Source organism: Populus nigra, chromosome 3, assembly GCF_951802175.1.
Source record: "Populus nigra chromosome 3, ddPopNigr1.1, whole genome shotgun sequence".
Classification (NCBI taxonomy): Eukaryota; Viridiplantae; Streptophyta; class Magnoliopsida; order Malpighiales; family Salicaceae; genus Populus; species Populus nigra.
The window spans coordinates 1,462,292-1,480,867 of NC_084854.1; the positions used below are offsets into that span (position 1 = coordinate 1,462,292).

Sequence of the window (18,576 nt, forward strand, 5' to 3'; positions counted from 1 at the left end):
GATAAAAAATTAATAAATATAAGTATTTTCAGTCCAATATTCATATTTTATACACAAAAACAACATTAATTTGAAGAAAAAACCGATGGATAAATCTTTAAAATATTCAGGATAAAATTGATAAAATTATATAGATTTAGACTAAATTGAAAATGAGTATGTAAGTAAGGGACTAGACTTGACGTTTCCCCAACATGTGTTCCAATGCGTTTCAGACACATGAAGGTAACTTCAAGAGTTCAGAAAAAAGACATGCCACCAGTCCCACCAAACGTTTTGCAAAACCTCAAAATCTTCGAGCTCCGATGTAAGAAACAGAGCTCGCATTCTCAACAGCAAGAAACCATGAAGAGAACACACATTTCATACTCCCTAGATCGAACATGTCTGATTCTACTAATCACACTGGCTTTACTCTCTCTAATCCTCCTTTTAATTGTCGGTCAAAACAAATCATCTCCATCAACCGACACTTCCTCAAACCAGCAAAAACACTCCATCCTAGACCAAAATCTCAATGACCCATCACAGTTGCCGAGACTGCCAAGGTTTGCTTACTTCATCTCAGGCACAAAAGGGGATGTTTCAAGTGTAAAAAGATTGCTTCAAGCAGTGTATCATCCTAGAAACTACTATTTGTTGCATCTTGATTTTGAAGCAAGTGACGGTGAAAGGCTTGAGCTTGCAAAGTATGTTAAGGTAGAGAGTGGTGTGATGAGGGAATTTGGGAATGTCATGGTTCTTGGTAAGGGTGATTTGGTTACATATAAAGGGCCTACTATGATTGCTAGTATACTACATGGGGTTGCTATTTTGTTGAAGCAGTTTGAAGATTGGGATTGGCTTGTTAATTTAAGTGCTGAAGATTATCCTCTCATGCCTCAAGATGGTAACTTTTTGAACTTTTGTTTTGCTTTTTTGGTGTTTTTGGCTTGAATAGAGAATGATTTGAATCGGGTTTTTTTGTTAGATTGTTTGTTTTAATGGGTCGTTTTGTACAGATAGTGTGGTTTATAGGTTTGGGTTTATGCCTCAAGATGGTAAATTTTTTATCATTTGTGTTGTTTTGGGTTTAATTAGAGCTTGATTTGAAATGGATTTATTGTTTTGTGCTGGATTTTTTATTTTGATGGTAGTTTTTGATAGGTGAACGTGGTTTATAAGGTCTTTGTTTATGGCTCAAGATGCTTTGTGAATATTTGTGTTGTTTTTCTTTGTGTCTTGTTTTAAATAGAGATTGCTTTGAATTGGTTATTGTGTGTGATTTCTGGATTCGTGTTTGTGGCTATTTATAGTGTGTGGTGCTTATTTTTAGCTAGGTAGGAGGCGAGGGATAGGAAAATGAGTGTTTTGTGCCTTGCCTTATAAGATTTTAAGTGCAATGAGAAAGTAGATGATGTAGAATAGAAGGGTCATGTTGTTGATGTTTCAAGAGATGCCAAGATTGAAAATGGATCTGCTCGTGCATTTGTTTATAATCTTTAGGATAATGTAGAAGGCTGCGTTAAGTGGATTTGCAAGTTGGCCATGCTTGGTAGTGTGAAGTTCATATTACCTGAGACATTGGTGTACCCGGATTTATGTATTTCTAACAATTTTGTGTATGTAGTTATGTCCACTCACTCATAATTCGGAGGAATTAGACAATGAAAGTGCATTTGTATTGCTACTTAAACCTTTAAGAAATTAGAAACATAAGATCTACGTTTCATGAAAGTGAAAAGGAAAACTAACTACAGAGTTGGTCTCAATTGATATTTTATGGAATAAGAGTGTTGTCAATGAAACTTATCATGGCATTCTGTTTCAGATATCCTGCATATTTTCTCCTACTTGCCTAGAGATCTGAACTTCTTGGAGCACACAAGTGGTATCGGTTGGAAAGAGTGAGGATGCTGTAATTATAAACTTGATTTAGAACATTACATCTCGTTACTGTGGTGTCTTTATAAAATTTTTTTTCGTATCTTTCAGGTACCAAAGAGCAAAGCCTATAATCATAGATCCAGGCTTGTATCATGCAAAGAAGTCTGGTGTATTTTGGGCCAAAGAGAAAAGGAGTTTGCCTGCCGCTTTCAAGTTATTTATGGGTACTGCTTTCATATCAGCTTTATATCGTGAAGTCACTCATGTCTTCAGTTTTTAATTTCCTTATTTCATATCTAAATAATCTCTTTCTAATGATCATTTCGTACATCACTATTACACGATTCATATGCTTTTCCCAGCTATTTTAAGATATGAGAATAGCTCAACTGAACAATAAATTGCTGGGAAGCTGTGTTTTTGCATTCATTTTGTACATCCTGTAGGACCATTATAGCATGTCACGCTGTATTTCTCTTCTTTCCTTGACCTTACCCTAGTTTATTATCTGATTTCAGGGTCTGAATTGGTGGTTCTTACAAGGTCATTTCTTGAATTCTGTGTCTGGGGATGGGATAACCTCCCCCGCACTGTCCTTATGTATTACACAAATTTCTTGTCATCCACAGAGGGATACTTCCATACTGTCATTTGCAACCAAAAAGATTACCAAAACACTACAGTTAACCATGACCTGCATTACCTAAAGTGGGATAACCCTCCAAAGCAATATCCATTGAATCTCACCGTGGAGCATTTTGAAGACATGGTTGCAAGTGGTGCCCCCTTTGCCCGTAAGTTTGCAAAGGATGATCCAGTTCTTAACAAAATTGACAAAGAACTTCTGGGGATACCGGATGGACAGCTTACTCGAGGGCGCTGGTGTGCAGGAAAGTCTCTTTCAGATAAAGATCCTTGTGTTGTTTATGGGAGTCCCTTTGCTGTTAAACCAAGTACTGTTAATTCACAGAGGCTAGAGGAACTAATGGTGAAACTTCTTGATTCTGAAAATTTCAGATCTAAACAATGTAAATAATTTTCCATTACTCAAGTTTTCTTCTCTTGTTTTTTTAAATATTTTTTTGTTTGAAAATATATTAAAATAATATATATATATATATATTTATTTTAAATAAATTATTTTTTACATAATATTTTAAAATTATCAAAAAATATTTTTAAAATACACAAACAAACAAGTATTAGCTGGTGCCTTCTGTTGTCCTCAAACCCATGGCCCTTGCGAGCAAATCAATGCGTAGAACCATAGTAAAAAATGGCAAGAGTGAACTTGTCCAAAAAATGCATTCAATCAGAGCAATGCCATTCAAATTTTGATTATCATCTTACGAGGACTCCGATGTACCCGACAACAGGGAACCGACACAGGTCAAGTCAATTGCTGCCAAAGTCTTCAAACACAGAGAAGACTTTATCCTTAAAAGCAACCAGCGGTTGAGAGATTCCTAGTGGAAAAATGAAGAACTCTCAAACCATGATGGAAGAGAAGCAGCTAGGGTTCTTCGACTTGCTCAAAGAATCCCTCAAAACCCCCTTCAGAAATCCCAATCTCATCATCTTTGCCTTCTTCTCCTCTCTCCCTTTGTTCTCCTTTTTGATCATGTACGAGACCGTCTTCCAGCAAACCATGATCAAAACATTGAAGGATATTTTAAAGGAAAGAACATCTCATTTTGACGTTTTCGATTATTACGATGCAATACCAGGAGCTACAGAGAGGTTGATTGAAGGAATTTCTAGTGAGTTTTTTCTACTTTGTCTCATATATTTAGGGATACTCTATTTGCTAGACCTCTTCAGCATGATTGCTATAGTAGACATAGCTTCAATGATTTACAAAGGAGATCAGAAAGCCATGAATCTTAAGGACATGTTAAGCAGATGCATCAAAGAAACAAGAATTAAAGGGCCTCTCATCACATCCATCTATGCTCTCCTTTTAGATTCTCTTATTTCAGTTGGACTAGTCTCCACGGTGATGTACATATCCCTCGGGTCAATCGCTTCCTTCTTCTCCATGGTATTTGCCTTAGTCTTTATAGCTTTACTATCAAAATACATAGAGTGGAGTGCTGTATGGAACATGGGAATTCTGATTTCCATTTTGGAAGAGAAACATGGTGATGTAGCATTGATAATCTCAGCATATCTAAGCAGAGGTAGCAGGCAACGTGGATTTCTTCTAATGCTAGTGTATTTTGTGTGGAGGTTTGCCTTAAGATTGGGATGCGTTTACGTGGGATGGGACAAGGGAGGAAGTGAAGTTGCAGTCACAGTAGTGCATGCTAGCCTTGTTTGTTTGGCCAAAATGTGGCTGTGGCTGATATTCATGGTTTACTTCTATGATTGTAAGAAGAAACGTCTGCATGAAAAAATTGATGTGGAGGGAGGACAATAGGAGAGTACTTGAGGGCACTAGGCAGCATTGATATTGGCATATTGCAGTCGAGCCCTTGTCCCTTTTGGCACCATTTTCATTGCTGTAATGGCCAAACTTCCTTTTCTTTTGTTGGCCAGCCAAGGCTGGTGGGTGTCTCGCTCTGAATATTTCATGGCATGGATTTGATTCCTGTTTCCTTTTGCTTCCTATTTTCAATGCTTGCTATTTATTGTCTGCTTTTCCCCTATTCAGCTTACTTTGTTAATGAATTTTCTCTACGTTTGTGAAAGGATAAAAAAAGACATTGATTACTTTTGGGTGTTTATTTCTGACGCAGCTTTAATGGTTATGATTGAGAAAAAAAATTTAGAAAAAGAATTTTTAGTTGTAATTAGTTGGTTTTAGATATATATTTAATAAAAATGATGGTTGAAGTTTATGTATAGTAAAAACATGTATAAAATATTTGGATAAAATATTTTAGTTTTTTACAAACAGTTAAAAAGAGACCAATAAAGAATATTTAAAAAATTTAATTAAAAAAATATATAAAAATTGCTGCACAAAACCTGTAATTTAAACTCAATATTTTTAGTCGATCCCGTGTTATAAAACTGAGTTTAATACGATACCAAACATGTTATTGTGTTTATTTCACCGTTAATGTAAAGTTTAGTGAAAAACAAATATACTCTTAATATTTGAGTCAATGCCTCGGCTGCCCGGTTGGTTTAAAATTTAAATTGATTTTTAATTTAATTTAATTTTTTTTATTTTGCAAACTTAGTTGATCTAAGTTAGAAGAGTCAATTCTAAAAATTTATTTTCAGTAATTAAAAATTTATCCAATTCCCTTGACAAATAATAAAATAAAATGCCACCCACCAATTATATAGCTCTTTTTTTTTTTCAATATTCCAAGTTCATACTATTTTATTAAAAAGATATTAGATAAACCCAGCACATAAACCAAATCATTATGAGTTTAATCCACCACAGAGACAATTCACCTAGTGATATTTCCTTTTAGAGTTTCAGTTTAGGATAGAGTTAGCAAAATCCATTTTCCTGTCTTTTTTAGAAAATTACATGACATGATATTTTAATTAAATATGTAATTTTTTTTTCAATTTATAGTATTCTAAATTTTCATTTTTTAAAGTAATCATTAGTCGAATCTAGCACACCAGCCAACTCGATCCAGCACCATTCGAGCTCACCTGGTAATGTTTCCTTTTGGATTTTTAATTAATTCAAGGTAGAACGAGAGAATTGTTTTTTCTTTCTTTCTTTTTTTGGGGAAAATTATTGTAAAGATTATTAGACAAGTTCTTTTTTAAGACGTCGGTTCACTACAAACCCAATTATTCACCTAATTAATAATATTTCCTTTTCAAGCTTTTAATCCCTTTATTTTTCCATTAAATTATATAATATGTTGAGTTGGATAGATTAATAAAATGTTCATAAATTCATTTTAATTCATATTCAAGACTAATTTAGCACATAGACTAATAACTCACTGCGAATTTTTCTTTTTAAACTCCCAGACCTGCATAACCAGAAAATCAATTTTCTTGGAAAAATTACATAAAATGTTGAGTTGGACATATTCACAAATTAATCATCCTGTTTCATCCCACCAATTATAGATGAAAATCTTTTTAATACATTGTAATCTAAATCTTTAATCATTTACTCAAAATAATAATTTTACACACAGAACAACTCGTAACGAGCTCGTTCCACCACGAACCTGGTTAACCCAACAATTTCCTCTAATCCTATCCAAATCATGGAGAGGATACAGATTGGATTATAAATAGTCAAATTATACTAACAAAAAAATCACTCTTCTTTGCTTCTCATTTACTGTGTTCTTGGTTCTTAGTGTCTGTTATTGCTCTTGTTTTTTTTTTTTTTTTTAACATGGCATACCGCAAAAGATCTCCATGCCATGATGCTAGGAGCAGGACTTACCCAAAAATATCACAAACACAAAGCGGGAGTAGGCCTGTTCCGAAATGGGAGAAGGAATTCTGCCTCCGAGTAGGCGGAATGCAATGGAAAGATTTCTTGAAAGCCAAGAAATACATCTTGCCAACAGGGAAGATCATGCTGTGGGATGACACTGAAGGGAAGGAGTGCTTCTACAACGCTAAGTGCAGGTTTTGGGCACTCAAATTCGGTCACGCCCGTAATTACAAAATACACTATCAAAATCCTGACAAATATATTGATAAAATTGACTGGAATTCTGAAGTCGATCCTCAACTTTTAATGGGACTGGAAGCAGCACTTGAGCCAGTGCCTTATGATGACAAGGAGAAGAATCCTGTTGTTTCTGTAGAAGAAATCAAGCCAACAGGATGGGATGTGTGTGAAGATTGGCAAGGACCTAGGTGCTTGACAGGCTTGATTGTTGGAGACAAAGAGGATGGACACTGCATGGGACAACAAGAACTTGCTAATTGTTCGACAATTAATTAGTGATTTTATGGGATTTTCAAGTTGGATGATTAGCCTATTTGCACGCCCATCTTCTTTCTAATTTTCTTTTTTTTAAAAAAAAAAAACTGATGGGTTCTGATGAAAATTTAGTTAAACATATTCAAGTCTCGCTAATCATGTATTTTGCTGTTAAGCTTATATATTAATCCTTTAAATAAATTACAGTCTTAAGGAGATTTAACTTTGCAAATCCCTATTTAAATATCCAATTATGCACCAGTAATTTTTCTGTATTTTTTGTTTTGGGTCAGTGTTCTTGATATGTATAGCTGTCCCTTTTGCTACCTTACTAATCAAGCATGGTATTTTTCTATGTAAAAAATTAGCAAACATCGTCTCCCTGAAAAAATTAGGGTTTGAAAAATTGATCTACAGTAGTTGATAGTTCTTCCCTTGAAAAGTTTAGGGGAGAAAAAATCAGCGGGAAAAGGATAAAACAATCTAAAAGGACCCAGCATCAAGGTTTGACTCATTAAGTCAAATCAACTCATTTCAGGTTAACTTTTTTTGAGTTTCAGGATCGACCCACTAAGCAGGCAGGTTTAATAACAGTGCCTAAATCAAGAAGATGAATTTAAAAACTAACTTGAACTTAAATATGGAACTATCAGCGTAAATTTGGTCATTTTCCTTTTTACAAAGGGCAAAAAAGAAAAGGAAAAGACAGTATCTTGCCATACGGTCTAGAAAGCTTGTGCTAAAACAAAACGAAGCATTACATACTTACAACTTCAAAAGGGAAATCTATCAGGCAACCATGGCTTCTCTTAATGAACTGCTCTCTATTTTCCTGACGTGCAATCTGTTCTGGGGAGGAAGATCTGAAGCTACATCAGCATCAACTATAATCGAATCTTCTTCCTTGAAATCTCCCTTCAAGACTCCCATTGCAATTTCATTCTCAACCAACTGCTGTATCACACGCTTCACTGGTCGTGCTCCGAAGTTCGGGTCAAAGCCCAGTTTCCCCAAAAGGTCGGTGGCTTCCTTGGTGTAATGCAGATCGATTTTCTTTTGTTTGAGCCTCTCTTTCAGTCGATTCATCTAGCAACAGACAATGAAATGTTAGATCCTGATCAAAATAGTTTATGACACAGTTAAATAAAAAACAAAATACAAAAGAAGCACACATTTAATCACAGGGGTCTATGTCTCTAAAACTTTCATTCATGTAAACATATTAGAGGAGTATCAAAGAACACAAGAGCTGATTAACTTTAAACCAATGGTGTCACAAACAACAGATATTATAGTTCAACCTCAGATGCATCATACACTGAGAGGACGGGAGCCTATTGCATTGGAGAGTCAAACCTGCCTAGAAATAATAGGCAGCAGAACATGATGGGACCAATTCTTCATTCCTTACATGAAAGGTGTCAGAACAAGCACACATAGGAACAAATAGTTTACAGATCAATCTCTCTCATACCTTATCACTAATCATGAATGCTGCAAACCATCAAGCAAGAAACATGCAATAACCAATGCGCTCATGAATTTTAGTCCAATACAAGACCAGCAAATTATTCAAAAAGCTAGAAACTTGGCCATTGAAATGGATGAACCACTTATTTTCTATAGAGGTGAGTTTTTTTTTTTTAAAAAAAAAAAAAAAATCCTTCCCTATGTCACTGTTCCATGGATAATTTGGAATTCAGACCTCATCAACCAACTCGTCTGAGGTCCATAAACAAGAAGCAAATGAGATGATGCTCATAGAGAGATGGCCTCTCTCTCTCTCTGGATGTTCATTACAAAATGAGACTAAACTGGAAAAGAAATCAACAGGACTACCTAAAGCCTCCTTCTATTCCCAAGAATCCCACAGAATTACATGTTGCAGGGATTCCAAAGTTCTATTGACCAGGGTGGGTTAGAAAATGCATTCAGGTGTCCCAGCAAAAAAATCAACACGGAAAAAGAAAGGCAATCAAAACAACGAACTAAAAGTTTACTATAGGAAAGAATTATTACCTGTATCTCAACAATTCTATTGATTTCTTTGGAGTCCAAAGGCTTGAAAACAATATATTCATCAATACGATTCATGAATTCTGGACGGAAATGTTGTCTGGCCAAATCTACAACTTGTTTTTTCATGATATCATAAACAACTTCCTTGGTATCATGTGTGTTACTGAGAGTTTCAAGTATCAAATGGGAACCGATGTTTGAAGTCATAATCACAACAGCATTAGTAAAACTAACAGTTCTTCCTTGAGAGTCAGTTATCCTTCCATCATCCAACAACTGTAACAGAATGTTGAAGACATCATGATGCGCTTTCTCAATTTCATCAAACAGCACTACGGAATATGGCCTTCTTCGAACCACTTCAGTGAGTTGCCCACCTTCTTCATAACCAACATAACCAGGCGGGGCCCCCACCAAGCGTGAAACCGCATGCTTTTCCATGTATTCACTCATATCTATTCTTACTAGAGCATTTTCAGTGTTAAAGAGGAAACTGGCTAAGGCCTTTGCAAGCTCAGTTTTGCCCACACCAGTGGGGCCCATGAACATAAAGCTAGCTATCGGACGATTTGGATCAGATAGTCCTGCCCTTGAACGCCGGATGGCATCGGCCACTGACCTTACCGCAATATCTTGACCAACTACTCTCCTGTGTAGCACCTCTTCCAGTAAAACTAGCTTCTCCTTCTCTGATTGCTGAAGGTTTGACACAGGTATACCAGTCCATTTGCTTACAATTTCAGCAATGTCAAAATCAGTCACCTCTTCTCGAAGCAAAGACTTTCCAGACTTTCGGAATTCAGAAAGGTTTTTGTCAGCCTCCTCTAACTGGCGTTGAAGGGACATTAGAGTTCCGTATCGGAGCTCAGCAGCGCGGTTCAGGTCATACTCACGCTCAGCAGCTTCCATCTCTTGATTGACTCTATCAATCTACAAGCATTTTTAAAAAGTACAACGAAAAATTAAGGTATGAGGATAACTTTGAGGTCAGTCCACCAATAACAAACAAAGACTTACCTCTTCTTTTAAGGATCGTATTCGATTCATGAGATCCTTCTCACGATCCCATAGTTCATTTAGTTCTTTCTGTTTTTGCTTAAGTTCTTCCAAATCATGTTCAAGCTTACTCAACCTCTCTTTTGATGCTTTATCAGTGTCATTTTTCAAAGACAACTTCTCCATCTCCAACTTCAACACAGCTCTATCGATTTCATCCAGCTCTGTAGGTTTAGAAGTGATCTCCATTTTCAGCTTTGCAGCCGCTTCATCAACAAGGTCAATGGCTGGACAATAACTCAGAAAGAGATAATGAGAGAGGTCAACAGATCACAGGCAGAGAAAAACTAAAATGTACAGCGTCAAACATTTTTTGGTAGTGAGCATGATGGTAGAAGATTGTAGTGCCAAATTAAGCACCTAGAAACCTTAAAAAGTTAAAAAAACAAAAGGTGAATTGCTAGTCTTCCTTATTCCCCAGCCTCCCCCTCCCTTTTTTTACTTTATTCTATTTGGAGGTAAGTAGGAGTGCTCATCCTTTCCAGTTGTAATGCTTCTCATTTTCCTATTTGACAGATATCAAGCTAGACAATGACCACTAATAGAGGGCATTGAGTGCACTTCAATGCTTTAATTGCTCTCGTGCATTGCCAATTAGATCGCACACTATCAATATGCATCAAATAAAGTGGCAACAAAAAAGAAAAAAACGATGGAAAAAGAATACCCCACTATCCAGTTATGATCCTGAAATGGAGTAATGGGAGGAGAATAGAATGGTCAAATACTCAAAACTTTTTTGCATAGAGTGCTTGCTCTCAAGTCTTAAAACTGCACCATTGTGGTTGCAAGCCTAAGACTTATTCGTCCATAGAAAAATGAAATATTCTCCTTTCATACTCATTTTAAAGATTGAAGCTGAAACTCTGGAAATAGTTTATTTTCTATCACCATACACAGATGCGGGCATAAAATTTAACAGAAACGACCCCTGCCTTTTATGTCCAATGTTGAAAAATAAAATTCTCTTTTTCTCGTTACTTAATTTTACCTTTGTCAGGCAGAAAACGTTCTGTGATGTATCTATCTGCAAGAACTGCTGCTGCAACAAGGGCACTGTCTGATATTTTAACACCATGATGTAGCTCATAACGCTCACGCAGCCCGCGAAGAATGGATATTGTATCTTCAACGGTTGGTTGATCGCAAAACACTTGTTGGAACCTTCGTGCGAGTGCTGGATCCTTCTCAATGTATTTCCTATACTCATTCAATGTAGTTGCCCCTATACACCGTAGCTCACCTCGCCCAAGCATTGGCTTCAACAAGTTCCCAGCATCCATTGCACCAGAAGTAGCCCCTGCAAGAAAATCATCAAGAAGGCCTCCCATGTCAATGGTGAATAAATTCTTAATTAAGACAGTTGTGACATCATAGAGAAGATTACATACTGAGATGCCAATTTGAGAGTGTCTGCTGACACGTAAAATTACCCGTGATCTCACCTCATGCAAACACACACCCAACTCAAACACTTGTGAATATGAACTCAAAAGTTTTGTGTTAAGCATCTAAAACCACCAATTCTAACGGTGCATCTAAGTAAATAGTTGGTTAATTCTAACCTACATAGCAATTATTAGTAAATAAAGAAAGACAGCAAGCAGAAGCATGGCACTGACCTGCACCAACAACAGTATGGATCTCGTCAATGAATAATATGATCTGCCCATTTGAAGCAGTAACTTCCTTCAGCACAGCTTTTAACCTCTCCTCAAATTCTCCACGATACTTGGCACCAGCAACCAATGCACCCATGTCCAGGGAGATTAACTGTCCATACACAAAATTGAAGCATAAAAAACTTCTATTCAAATTAATTTAGGCTTGTCAGCAAAAAAAATCAGTGTATCTTGCAAAATCCAAATCTGAATCTAATTGCATATCTGCAGGACCAGAATATGAACTCCAATATGTCAGATCCCTCAAAATCATATTTGATTTCCAACTCTTTCAAATTAAATCCATAAGAGGAATTTGATTCAAGTCATTAAAAAAATTCTTATTTTTACCCAGTCAATACAAAACAAGATGCAATTTAGAGTAAAATGTAAAAAGATCTAGCAAAAGCTTGCAAACGTAACTAATTTAAAATCATGTCAAATTACCCATAAACAATGGATGCAAAATCGAGGGAAAGAGGAAGATAAGGATAACAACCTTCCGATTCAACAGAGGTTCTGGCACGTCACCACGCACAATTCTTTGAGCTAGTCTACAAAAATAAAGCACAATTTCATTAAAAACAAAAGCGAAAAGAGAATTGTACATGATGCCTAAAATTTTGATCTAACTCATCAATGCATCAAGAAAGATTCTCAATATGATTCTCAATTGTGAAGTTACATGAATTAGTAATGGCATATTTCAACACAGAACATAGTAAAGAAGCCTTTCGAATGGCCCATGGAATAGGTGAGAACATTAATTCACAAAGGATGAATTACAGGTCCAGTACCACAACATATCAACACGAGCAGGGAATTGTTTTCCTTCAATTAAGTTGACAAACCAAATGGACTACACTCTAGATAACCAGCAGATACAAAGTGTTGTGCGTCTCAAATTTCAGTAGCTACCATTATTCAGGAAACTTAGACATCACAATTTTGGGAAAGATTTGTGCATAATTCTACCCAGCTCAGTGTTTGCCAAGTATGCAAAGCAGTCCCCTTTTTTTCTTCATAATTCCATCCAGCTTAGTGTCTACCAGAGATACAAACCATCAATTTTCCCAAATCAACAATATAAACTACTAAGCTTTCCATGCAATCATCGAATACAAGGATGGGATTTAAATTCCTTATATGTGAACAGTAGACCTACCCCTCAGCAATTGCAGTTTTTCCCACACCAGGCTCGCCAATAATAACAGGATTATTTTTTGTTCTACGTGATAGTATCTGGATACACCGCCGAATTTCATCATCTCGACCTATCACAGGATCCAGTTTTCCACGCCTAGCAAGCTCAGTCAAGTCACTCCCATATTTATCCAGTGCCTGGTATTTCCCTTCAGGATCTGTGAACATTAAGAATATAACAGATAAGGATAGGCTACAAATTATTACAGGAAGTATAACACCAAGTAAAAGTTGCTAGCAGAAGAAGAGGATTTATTCTTGCATAGCAACATGCATGTCAAAGTTGTACAAGCACATGCCTTACACTATTATACAGATGAAAAGGCAAAATCTTAATAAACTAGGCTGACATACTAGTTGAATCATAGAGTAAAATTATGCAGAAAAAAAAAGAAAATCTAAACTCATACTTTGATCAGTTACTCTCTGATTTCCACGAACAGCTGTAACAGCATCCCTCAAATCCTTCTCGCTAACCCCAAGGTTCCTCAAAAACTGCTGCCCAAACCTCTTGTCTAAATGGAATGCCAAGACAATATGCTCTACAGAAACAAAATCATCTCCCATATCCTTCTTATTCTTTCGTGCATTGTCCAACAAGGAGCTGAGATTTGAACCCATTACAGGGCCACTGGTCCCACCTGTCACCTGCAACAAAAACAAATCATCAAATGCATGCGCACACGCTCCAACACAACCACAAGCCTACATCTACATATTGTATATCCATCAAAAGCATGCACAAATGTATCATTGAAGCACACTACACACCTTTGGTTGATGCGATATAAAGTCGATTGTTATTTGCAAAGCTGAAGAGTTGTCAACTCCAATCTTTGCAAAGATTCTTCTCGCCAATCCATCCTTTTGCTCCAATAGGGATTTCATCAAATGCTCAGTTTCCACTACTTGTTGCTTGTTAGCTTGTGCTGTTTCAACAGCACCAACTACCCCCTCCCACGCCATCTCAGTGAATTGAGACGGATCAAGCTGGAAATAACAGAAATGTCATCAGAACATGTGAAAACACTCATGTAAAAGAATATCTCCACTACATAATAACATTATTAAACATTAAAAAAAAAACAATATATGTAAAAACAAAAAAGAAAACCCAAAGATATTAGCTGCTCACTAACAAGACATTCCATAACACTGATTACATTTCTGCCATGTTTCCGTCACTTTCCTTTACAAATACTTGTGAAACGTGATTTAATTTTCCGAATTCAACCCAAAAATTTATTTTTCTGTTCATAATTTGCCAAGTCCTAAAAAGCTGTGCTTTTCCAAAAACATTTATTTCGAATTGTAATTTTCAAGTAAATAGTTAACTAAATTACACTTTTAAACTCTCATTAACTCGAATAATTAGGAAAAAACATAAAATTCTCTACAATTCATAAATTAATACTAACAATAATAACAAAGAAATAACGGAAAAAGAAAAAACTTACCTGGGAGGAGCTGGCCGTGGCAGAGGAGAAACGAGGAGAGGAAGAGTGGAAGAAGCGAGTGGAAGTGATCGTTGAAAAGTTGGCGAAAACGACATTTTTATTGTCCTTTAGGGGCCGAGAAAAGGCCGTGCCGAGCAGTGAGGAGGAGGAGGAGGAGATTGCGCGAGTGCGAGAGAGTGAAGAGTGAGGCGAGTGAGAGAGTCTTGATAGCTTTGAGGTGGATTTAATGGTGGTTAAAGCTGATTTCGTTAGCCTTTTTGACGCCATTTCTAGGGGTTGTTTTAGAGAGATTGAAGTGGAATTTGGGAGAGAGAGATTGAGAACGAGAGAGAGAAGGGTTTTTGAAAGCTTGGAGAAGAGGCAAAAGGAAGCATGGAGAAGAGTTTAGGAGCTTCTTCTTCAGGATTCTTGTTGCGGCTTGTCGTTCCAAGATTTGGAACTTAATGCTGTCCTCAACGACTTGTCAATCGATTAATGCTTATTGCTCCATGGTTATTAAACCATTATACCATAGTTATACTCAATCCAATAGTTTAGCCTGCAAAATCTGAGATTTCAGGAGTGTTTAGACAAGATTGTTAAATTTACATTGAAATTTTAGAAAAAAATGTTCAATCTTATGCTATTTGATTTAGTAGACAAACATATTCTTAATGGACTAAGGAATTTTTTTTTTATTTAAACAAGTAGAGATTAACATTTTATTGTTAAATAGGTTGAGAATATACTTTGGGGATGGGAATTGGAATAAATTTTAAATTCAGCTTCTCTGGAATAAATTTTAAATTTAGGGATCAAACTGAAACAAAACTAAAAAAGATCAAATTGAAAATATTTTTAAAGAGATGGCTACTGCTGGACTCCTTGGATTAGTCCCCGTCGATCATTTGGTTTATCCCAGCTTCTCTTACCTTCTGTTTCATACAATTTGGAAATGGATTGATGGACATTCAGTTTCTTTCTAATTTGATGAAGACAATCAACACATGTACTTGTTTTTTCCTGAATTCCTATGCTGCTTATTCCGATGCCCTACGTTGATGTTGCAGGTTTTGTTTGACTGCTCCTGCCTCCAGACCTGCCGAGTTCTTCTTGGTCGTGTGTTGCTTCTAGCCCTAGATGTTTCTTCCGCATTGCTGCTTGGGGTGCTAACTGTTCTGTTTTCTGTTCTTCTCTTCTCAAATGGTCCACGGAGTTCTGCTGCTCCATTTTTGTTCGGTCCTTTCTTCATCAGGCCACATGGTTATTTTTTCTGTTGTTAGGAAAATACAGCATCTTGAGAGCAGTTGATGGAGATGGAGATCAGATTGAGTTTTTTGTAATCCATATGACAAATACCAAGTTGTGCTTGTCTTGGACTTCAGAAGCTTTGCAATGGGTATTTGTAAGCTAATTAAGCATTGCAGAAAGTCAAAACACATCGAATCTTTGACATGAGACATGCATCTACGAGTTTAACTTCAAGAAGAAGTCTGATGAAAACAAGCATGATTTTGAACCTGTTATTAGACCAGACTGAAATTTAATCAGCATATTTCACAGACTTTTTCTTATAAGGGTTAGCAAACTGAACCAGCTAAGGTCGACATCATGCCCATATTAATCCTGGAATATATTGTTTCACAATTTTTTTTATTTTCCTAGTTAATTAAATTCTTATCATTGACATTCAGATTTTATTTTAAAACTAAAGGACTGTAATTTTTAAAATCGAGAAAGTCTAGCTTTTTATCTTTCAGTATATGCTGCGTCCCGCTTCTTTGCTCGTAGGATGAAAGGAGATAGGTTTCGTATATGCGTTTTAACAATATAGATACACATCCATCAAATACAAGTGCCAATTCCAACTAGAATTTGCACAGAGACATTCATAAGGTGATGTTTACATCTGCAAGATTAACAACGTTACAAGGAACAATTCTTGCAGGAACTAGTTGCCGCTGTCTTTTAACAGTCGTCATCCAGTTAGCTGATTTTTCCCAGCTCAAGGATTCGTATACTCTACCTCCATTGCTGAAGTTTGCACATCTTTTCTGACACAAATTTGGCTTCTCTTCAGTAGTTGCAAAGTCTCCATAAGATTTACCTGGCTCAGTTTCCCCTGCATGCCTTTTAGTAACAACCTGTGGTCTATTGGGTGCAAAACTGAGCAAAATCTCAGCTGCCATTGTTTCACACTCTTCATACAGGATTGAGTTACCCTTCCTGTTCTGATTGTCCTCTGTTGCAACAGGAGGCTTCTCCGAGCTTGTCATGTTTCCAGGTTCGCTGTTTGAATGTCTGTAGCTGTCTGTTTGTTTGATTTCAGAATCTGTATTGGTAGAGGAGACTGAAGGTCTCCAAACATCTTGGTTGATGAGGGCCACCTCTTCGCATTCAGATAAAAAGAATTCCTTGCTGCTGGGGCTTGCCAGGTCTTCCTCGCGAGTATCTTTTTTCTTGCAGAACTCTGCGTCGTGGGACTCAATGCTATTGCTGCCATTGCTTGAGTCCTTTGCAACAGCAGGTAAGTTCAGATCTTGCTGTTCCGGATTGGTGTTTGTCTCCAAGTGAATCGGTCTTCGGATGATTAACTCATCAAGTTCTTTTGACTCACAATATTGAGGTTCCAGGATTGAAGAATCTTGAGAACATGTGTTGGGATCTTTGGGAAATGAGTCCATGCCAACTTGACTATTGTATGGTTCTGATTTTGGACCCGTTGATGCAATTTTACCACTGCTTCCAAGATCTTGAAACGATTCAGTAGAATCTGGCAAATTGCTTCCATTCCATTCCTCTGCTGTTCCTTCAAGATCAGAAGACTCATCGGCATCGTCTTCTGGGAGTTTTTCAAGATCAAAATTTCTCAAAGGTTTACTATGAGCAGGGAGGAAAGTTTCAGCCCCCATGCCATCAATCCATAACGAACCACTACCTTTAATCTTTTTGAGTGTGCAAAAGGGACTCAAAGACAGACCCAAAGCATCTTGCTTATGTGCTCGACCAGCAATATAGACCGGCGGCCTCAAAGGTTTCCCTTCCAGAACAGAACCACAAAATTGGCCGTCTACAAGCACAAGACTTTCAGTACTAAATGCAAACACTTGAGCCTGAGGATAATTTCTTCTCCTTGTTTCCTGCATTGCAGCTTTCTGGATATTGTACAGTCTGTGCAGTGCCTGCACCTGTAAACAGCAACATTTCACAAAATAAGACGAGTAAAAATTTTCATTTTACTCATCCATCCTTTTAATTGAGCTAATGATTGGAGAAAAGCAAAATCAATACAGCTGATAGAGATGTCAGCACTGAAATAATCCATGATTGGCCTACCCAGCCTTGCCCGGCGGGTCAGCCCAATGACCCATCAACCCAGAGTATGGCCTCTACCGGGTTTTACTTTGCACCGGTCCCCCTTTTTTTTTTCAAAAACAACATTGTTTTGGGATTTCTTTACCAAAATAAAGTCGTTTTTTATTTTTTTAAAAAAATCATGGCTTTGGTTGGCCCGCTTAACAGTGAGTCAGCTCGGGCCGATCCCTGATTGGTTCTCGTAACTATGATTTATAACGTTCTTTAAGAAATGCACTTGATCATTGAACCAAACTGAACAAAGTAAAAGGGCCTAAGAAAAATCTTCTCCTCGTAATTTTTCTTTCTTTCTTTCTTTAGCAAACATACTTTCATCTATGTTCTTGATAAAAGCTGAACTCTTCATCGAACAGATAAGAAAACAGAAAAAGGTAAATCGAACCTGTTCCTTGAACAAAGCTTCATGTTGCATCATTGTCTTCCGTACTTGATCCATGTTTTCAACAAAATCAGCTTCCTAATAATTAACAGCAACAAAAATCCTGCAGCTTCATTGACGGCTCTCTTTTTGCAGTGAAGTTAATTGAACCACAAGCATCGAACCCTCATCCATTTTACTCTCAACTATCTGAAAATTCAAAAAAAAAAAAAACATCATTTGACGAGGTTTGAAGAAAACCCCAGAAGATCAAGGTCGAGTCCAGTCTAGTGGGCTCTGTAGGGAACCCAAATCTCATCTCACAATCTCACATCCAAAAGTACCTTGGCTCTTCAATCTCCACAGGTAGCTAGCAAAAGAATCAGGATTTTTAGAAGAAATTACTCTCAAAATAAATTGCTACACTATCTCTTTCAAGCCACCTGATTCCTGAACCTGACTTTCTCAGCAGCCAAACAATAGCTTTAAATGGCCAAGAAGAAAACTAAAAATAAAAAGGGGGGGGGGGGGACCTTGAATCACCTGAATCCATAGAAATAATCTTAGATAGATAGATATTTTCGTTACAGAGAGGACAGACAATGTCGGCCTGACTTGTAGTTCATAAGCTAAGATTCGAGGATCGATTTATTCAGTGATGAGAGAGACAAGACAGGTTTGCGGGTTTTAGTACTCTAGACGTTTTAGAGAATGCCACGCGGAAGAGTGTTG

The 18,576-nt window shown here is 36.9% G+C and overlaps 5 protein-coding genes across 6 annotated transcripts; 3 read left to right on the forward strand and 2 right to left on the reverse strand.

Annotated features, from left to right (window-relative positions):
* Positions 1–211: 211 nt before the first annotated feature.
* LOC133689961 (beta-glucuronosyltransferase GlcAT14C) lies at positions 212–2,941 on the forward strand. The gene is made up of 4 exons (XM_062110080.1): positions 212–889; positions 1,811–1,886; positions 1,975–2,090; positions 2,385–2,941. The coding sequence occupies exons 1-4, from the start codon at positions 220–222 to the stop codon at positions 2,900–2,902; spliced, it is 1,380 nt and encodes a 459-aa protein (XP_061966064.1). The 5' UTR covers positions 212–219; the 3' UTR covers positions 2,903–2,941.
* A 106-nt stretch (positions 2,942–3,047) lies between these two features.
* On the forward strand, positions 3,048–4,476 carry LOC133689962 (uncharacterized). The gene has a single exon (XM_062110081.1). The coding sequence runs from the start codon at positions 3,344–3,346 to the stop codon at positions 4,283–4,285; it is 942 nt and encodes a 313-aa protein (XP_061966065.1). The 5' UTR covers positions 3,048–3,343; the 3' UTR covers positions 4,286–4,476.
* A 1,720-nt stretch (positions 4,477–6,196) lies between these two features.
* LOC133688211 (uncharacterized) lies at positions 6,197–6,757 on the forward strand. Its single transcript, XM_062107625.1, has one exon. The coding sequence runs from the start codon at positions 6,197–6,199 to the stop codon at positions 6,755–6,757; it is 561 nt and encodes a 186-aa protein (XP_061963609.1).
* Positions 6,758–7,361: 604 nt separating this feature from the next.
* On the reverse strand, positions 7,362–14,549 carry LOC133690043 (chaperone protein ClpB3, mitochondrial-like). Its single transcript, XM_062110187.1, has 10 exons — positions 14,133–14,549; positions 13,447–13,665; positions 13,086–13,323; positions 12,638–12,833; positions 11,972–12,026; positions 11,434–11,584; positions 10,803–11,111; positions 9,773–10,038; positions 8,756–9,685; positions 7,362–7,822 (listed from the first exon to the last, which is right to left on the reverse strand). The coding sequence occupies exons 1-10, from the start codon at positions 14,397–14,399 to the stop codon at positions 7,526–7,528; spliced, it is 2,928 nt and encodes a 975-aa protein (XP_061966171.1). The 5' UTR covers positions 14,400–14,549; the 3' UTR covers positions 7,362–7,525.
* A 1,409-nt stretch (positions 14,550–15,958) lies between these two features.
* Positions 15,959–18,535, reverse strand: LOC133688254 (uncharacterized). 2 transcript variants are annotated; one of them, XM_062107681.1, is made up of 3 exons: positions 18,388–18,535; positions 17,869–18,054; positions 15,959–17,299 (listed from the first exon to the last, which is right to left on the reverse strand). In XM_062107681.1, exons 2-3 carry the CDS (start codon positions 17,920–17,922, stop codon positions 16,001–16,003), a joined length of 1,353 nt encoding a protein of 450 aa, XP_061963665.1. In that variant the 5' UTR covers positions 17,923–18,054; positions 18,388–18,535; the 3' UTR covers positions 15,959–16,000. The 2 variants fall into 2 exon arrangements, with proteins under 2 accessions (XP_061963665.1, XP_061963664.1); XM_062107680.1 differs by lacking the exon at positions 18,388–18,535 and adding an exon at positions 18,189–18,371.
* Between the last annotated feature and the right edge of the window lie 41 nt (positions 18,536–18,576).